Source organism: Callorhinus ursinus, unplaced genomic scaffold, assembly GCF_003265705.2.
Source record: "Callorhinus ursinus isolate GAN/ISIS: 27379988/994484 unplaced genomic scaffold, GSC_fseal_2.0 scaffold2, whole genome shotgun sequence".
Taxonomy (NCBI): domain Eukaryota; kingdom Metazoa; phylum Chordata; class Mammalia; order Carnivora; family Otariidae; genus Callorhinus; species Callorhinus ursinus.
Window position 1 is genome coordinate 2,923,083 of NW_027397064.1, and position 6,438 is coordinate 2,929,520.

General features: G+C 41.5%; 1 protein-coding gene across 1 annotated transcript in view; it reads left to right on the forward strand.

Annotated features, from left to right (window-relative positions):
* The window catches only part of DRC11 (dynein regulatory complex subunit 11), a 160,140-nt gene that overhangs the window by 58,946 nt on the left and 94,756 nt on the right, over positions 1-6,438 (forward strand). The window contains exon 7 of the mRNA XM_025886596.2: positions 1,921-2,005. Within this exon, the coding sequence (XP_025742381.1) occupies positions 1,921-2,005 (85 nt within the window). The remainder of the gene's footprint in view (positions 1-1,920; positions 2,006-6,438) is intronic.

Sequence of the window (6,438 nt, forward strand, 5' to 3'; positions counted from 1 at the left end):
GGATGGATGGTTGGATGGACGGACGGATGGTTGGATAGATGGACAGACAGGTGGATGGGTAAATGAGTGCATGAGGCCACCAAAGTAGCCACAATAATGGCACCTCCACTGACAGAATGGCGGACTTAGTGTGTGATCTCCGTCGTCTTCATCCCTGCATTTGCCCACACATGCGCACTTGTATTCAGTTCCTTTCAAAGCGAAGCTGAGGGGCTGAGTCATGTTCCGACTGAATGAGCCCACAGGGAAAGTTCAAGAGACCTGAGATATTTTGTCCAGGCAATGATGTGACTATTTTTAAACATTTTTAAATGCTTTCGGAGTAATCCCATGGAAACAATGGGGTCGCAGCAGGCAGGGCGTGCTGGCTCCTCGGCAGAACCAAGCACCGGCCCCAACCCAGAATCGTTGCGGTCCTCACCATCATGCATCTGCCTAAAAAAAAAAAAGTTTCATTTAACAATATCCTTGAGGACACAGTAAAAAATAATTGTATTAAGACTTGACCCTTGACTACACAGCTTTTTCATAGTCTATGTGACAAAATCAGGAGGGCAGCCTTGGGTTGCTCGTGGAAATAAGGTGGCCGTGAGGAAGCAAACCTGTGAGGTCGTCTGCCTGCAGCTGAACCAGCCACTTTCCATGGAACGTTTCAAGAAAACGACTGACAAACTTTGACTTTTGAGAGACATTTTCTCAAAAGTGAACCAAATGAGTCTGAAAGAAAAGCTCTGACCTAGCAAAAATTAAAATTTTGGCAATCTCGTAATCACCTCTGTGAGCCTGAGAGCTTCCCCATTACTTAGAGTTTCGGTTTTGAGACTAGTGTAGTTATTGATGAATGTGATTTTGATATGATGGAATGTGTCAAATGTGAGGACAGATTTTCTTCCCAAACTTCATCCGAAACAGCATACTGTGGCAGAATGAATACAGAAGCACGTATGAGCACGCAGCTACCTTCCATCAAACCAGACATAAAAAGATTTCAAAGATGCAGAACAGGAACATTCTTCTCACTGTTTTGTTTTGTTTTGGAAAATATAGTAAAAATGTGATTTATGTGAACATATAATGAGTTTATCATTGTTATTTTTAAGTGAATTTAAAATGTGTATTTCAGAAATTTCCCTGTTTTAATATCTATTACAGTAAATATCAACAGCTATAACTCATATAAACAAAAGCTCCTTGAGATATTCAAAAATTATCAAGGGTACAAAGGGCTCCAAAGTCCAAAGTTTGAGAACCACTGCTGTGGACTCATCTGAAGCACGGTTGTCTCCTCTAATCCTTAGATTCTCCACGTTGGTGCATTCGTGGAACTTAGAAAGAGTAACTACACATGCTTCCTGAAATTCCTCGATATTAAGTTGCAAAGTCTGCTTTTTAAAATGTAGAAATTATAGGGTGACACACAAAAAATTTACTATTTGAAACCCATTCAAAATGGAGCCTAGCCTTACGGAAACCAAAACTTGCCCGCGTATTTCATGCACTATTACTAAATTTGTCATCTGAACGACTCCAGCCTTCTGTTTAGTTTCAAAATCCTGTGTTTATCCTAAGTTTTAAACAGGAAGAAGTGATTTGTGCTTCTGTCTTCATTCCTAACTCAAGCACAGAGTACCTCAATAATTAAAAAAAAAAAAAAAAAAAAGAGGGAGAAGAGTACAATCTGTTCTAAAGAGAGGTGTGTCCGTCTTGGAGTAACAATTGCCTGGGGGAAGCAAACCTCTAGGAACATGGGTGGGTCCTGCTGCTCCTTGGAGGCACATGTGTCCAGCCGCAAGGGGCAGGGAGCTTCCACCCCAAGAGCCCTCCCCCATTTCAGTTACCATGGGCAGAGCCAGCCAGTGGGAAGTATAACAGAGACGACAGAGTTCATTCCTACTTGATTTCCCTCTTTTTCTTCCTCAGGAACTTAACCGGCACATTTCCTGAATACCCTAACGTGGAAGAAGGAGGGTCCGCCATTATCTTTTCCAACAAGACCCCACAACAGGTACGGAGATGCTTGAGAAATAAAACACAAATCTATTGTGATCCCATTTCTTTAAACTGTAACGTGAATGCGTTCATAGCGTCATTAGTTTTGGGTTATTCTCCTGCAAATATTTACATGGAAATATTTCGATGTTTCATCAATTATGTACTTTTAAATTTATTTCAAAATGAATTCGTTCTTCCTCCTGTCTTACCTTTGAAAGAGACATGACAGCACGTGGGGCTTACTTTCTTGGTAAATTCTGAGCAGCTTGATTTCAAGGGCCCTTTATGTTCTGGTCCCGCTTGCCTCCCAGGGTCATCAGCTGTCACCTCGTCCCCCATCTTCCGACCATGAGCCCCAGCAGTCCACTCGCCTGCCCTCCTCATGCCCCGTGTCACTGCACCTTCAGTGTCTTTGTGCACGTCATGCTCTCCTCTTAGGCCAGGCTGGCCTTCTCCCCTGCTTCATTCCTGCTCACCTGTCGAGAGTCAGGAGTCAGCTCTTTGCCATATTGACGATCTTCCAGAGAAACATCTCTGTAGATGTTCCAGTGGCATCTGATGAAATTGAGTTCTAAGGCTGTTTTTAGAGATGTCTCAATAAACTAGAAATAGGAAAACTGTTCTTAACCTCAGAGTATTAATCATAGAAACCAAGAGAAAATTAGCATCATGCTCAACAGTAGAGCACTAGAAGCATTTCTATTAAAAGTGAAACTCATACTCATATACTCAAGCTGATATACTGGACCACATAAAACTCAAATGGCCAAAAATACCATAATTGGAAGTAAAAGCATATGATAAACTGGAGAAAATATTTGCAACACCGGTGACAATAGCTACCTTTCATATATAAAGGGTTCTTAGGAAATAATAAGAAAAATCTAAACACCTCAGTAGAAAAGAAGGCCAAATGTTAACTTAATTTTTAAAACTTTAAAACTCACTAGCAAAGAAACTCAAATATAAAATAATGTTACTATATCTCTTTTCACCTGTAGGATTGGTAAAAACTTTAAATCATAATCATCGCTGGAGTTGGTGAGCATGTGGAGAAAAGTCACTCCCACATATTATAACTGGACGCATAAATACATAAATTGGCATGACCTTTTTGAGGGACATGGACCAAGTGAACATCAGATGTTTAATGCGCATACTCTTTGACCCATAAGTGCTATTTAAGGAATTTATACGAAGCAAATAATAAGACAAGTTGCCATAGACCGGAGGCAACAAACTTTTGTCATAAGGGGCCAAATAATAAACATTTGAGCCTATGGAACACAGATCCTCTTCCACAAGTACTCAACTCTGCTATTCTAGCATGAAAGTGGAAACAGACCATAGGTAATGAATGGGCATGGCTGTGTTTTAATAAAGTTTTATTTACAAACTGGGCAGCAGGCCAGATTTGGCCCATGCGTATGATTTGCCGACCCCTGCCACAGACGACTGAAACAGCTGTTGGGGGCCGCCCCGCTTACGGCACTGACAAAGACGGCAGGCTACGGTTCATGAGGAGGGAGCCAGTTAGGGCGCATGAAGCACTACACAGCAGTAAAAGCTCTGCTACAAATCAGGGTTTCTCCAGCTCAGCCCTCCTGACCCCACGGTCAGCCTCCCATCCCCCTGTGCTCCCTCGAGGGAGCTGGCAGGGTCCCAGGGACGTGCTCCTCCCCACCTCCCTGTCAGGAGCTGACACAGCTCCTCAGCCCTCGCTCCAGGCTCTGGCAGACTCCCGTCCTCCTCAGAACTCAGTGAACACATACTATCCCCCCTACCGTGTGGCAGTTCATCAAGCCCTGCCTTGAGTGACTGTCCTTTCGACCTGGTGTTATTTCCCTTTATTACCCGGTGAGGTCTTGTCGCTGCAGCTAAATTGTCAGGACCAAGCTGTGTCATGAAAGCCCATGGCCAGGGCCCAAATGTGTTTCATGTTAGTTCAGAAAGGTAATGATTACAGGATTAAGCATGTTGGTGCAATGTCTACAGTGTGTACACAAGAAACATTCAAGAGTAGGGTTAATGTCAGCTGAAAACAAAAGAAGATGAAGATGTCTGGCTAATACATTAAAATAAGACAAAGAAGGCCACAAAGCAGCATGACTTGTGAAGACAGGTGATGGAAGAGCCCAAACAGGGTAGAGGTGATGAAACACTGTCCCACCACCTGCCAGGTCTGCAACCTCGGGGGGCTCCTTCCCTGTGCGCCTCCCTCCCTGGGCCGATGTAACGATTAGAGGAGGCGACTCGTGTAGTGTACCTGCAGCACTGCACATGGAAATCTCGCAGGACATCGTAATAATTGTCACGAAGGGGAGGAGGATGAAGAGACAGACCAAGCGTAACCATTATAGTATGTACATAAAGAGTCAACTTTATATTTGTTTAAAAACAAGCAATAAAGGGCACCTGGGTGGCTCAGTTGGTTAAGCGACTGCCTTCGGCTCAGGTCATGATCCTGGAGTCCCGGCATCGAGTCTCGCATTGGGCTCCCTGCTCGGCAGGGAGTCTGCTTCTCCCTCTGACCCTTCCCCCTCTCATGCTCTCTGTCTCTCATTCTCTCTCTTGCAAATAAATTAAAAAATCTTTAATAAAATAAAATAATAAAAATGAGCAATACAAACACTTTCTACAAAGTGAGCATAATCACGTCGATACCAACACTCCCAAAGAAGACCAAATACAAAGAAAATCACAGATTAGTCTTCCTTACAAGTATTAATGCAAAAACTCAAACTGAAATATTAGCATGCCAAAACCAGCAACACATTAAATAAGCAAAACACCACAATCGAGTGGCATTTATTCCAGAATGCAAGAATGGCTGGGGTTGAGGATGTCTGTGGATACACTGCATCCTATAAAGAGATCCACAGTGCATCTCTGTGGATGCTGATGGGGTCTTTTACAAATTCAACATCCATTCTTGATTTTTAAAAATAAAACAAAAAAATTAGAATATAGGGATACTTCTTCAACATGACAAAGTATTTCTTAGTTCAAGATCTGATATTATGCTTAATGAAATTCACTAGAAACAATTCCACCAATGTCATGAAAAACACAAGGATGGCCATTGTCACCGCTGTCCCCTAGGATCTATGAACTCTATTGGACACGAGAAAGAATGTAGAGATATATGGAACGGAAGAACGAAAATGATCACTTTTTGCAGATATGCTCTACACTTAGAAAAGCAAAGAGAATAAATTGAAAACTAAACAGTGTAAGAAGGAAGATGGGGAGTTACAGAGAGCAAAAGCATTGGTGTGTACAAACAGCGACTAGAGAGAAAATACAACAAAACTGTCCATTTACAACAGTACCAACAATACAAAGCTAAAGCATCCAGGAACAAACGTAATAATAAATTTTTAATAAGTTTTTAAAAAAGTGTGAGGCATACAAAAGGAAAGAGGGAAAAGCACACCGTGTTCTTAGGTAGGGATACTCCACATTGTAAATACATCACTTCTCCCAAACATCATCTGCACGTGTGGTGTGATCTACACAAAAATACAAATGGCATTATGTTGGGGGTGGGGCAAGCCACTCAGAAGGTGACCAGCCTGATTCTAAACTTTAGGTGAAAGTAAATAGCCAAGAATAACCAGTAAAATTCCGAATGTAATTACACAATGTAATGAGAAGGAAGTAGATGTGCAGTATTGAGCCGTGCTATTAAGAATCCATCGGCACAGATAAATAACTAGAAAGACACATCGGTGGAAAAGAACAGAAAGTCAAGAAATATGCCTAAATACATATGCCAGTTTAGTACATGATAAAGATGGCATAGCGCCTTTCTTGAGTAAGGGGGAAATTTTAATAAATGGGATTAGAATAACCAGGTTGTCATCTGAAAAAAAGAAGAAAATTAAATCTCTATTTCTTTATACCTCACCCCAGAATGAGTCCAGATGGAGCAAAGATTTAAATGCCAAACAAAACAAAAACAGAAAAGATCTAGAAGAGGCCAAGGAAGAAATGTTTATAACCTCAGAGTGGGAAAGACGTTTCTACCTCCGTTGCACAACCCAGGGGTCATAGAAGAAAAAAAATGAAATTTCAAATGATACACACAAAAATTTTCTAACCTGCATGGCAAAAGAGACCCCAAGTGAAGTCAGATGACAGATGACTCACTAGGATAATTACTTGTAATGAGCACCCCACACAGGAGATCATTTTTCTCATATATAAAGAGCTCCTACAGCTCTATTAAAAAAGAACCAATAACCCAGTATTTTAAAAAGCTAAAGGATATGAACAAACATTTCTCGGAAAAGAAAATGTAAATGGGTTTGAAACATAATAAAAGATGTTCAACATATAAAAAGATGATGGGGGGCAGAGCAAGATGGCGGAGGAGTAGGAGACCTAGATTTCGTCTGGTCTCAGGAATTCAGCTGAATAGGGATCAAACCATTCTGAACACCT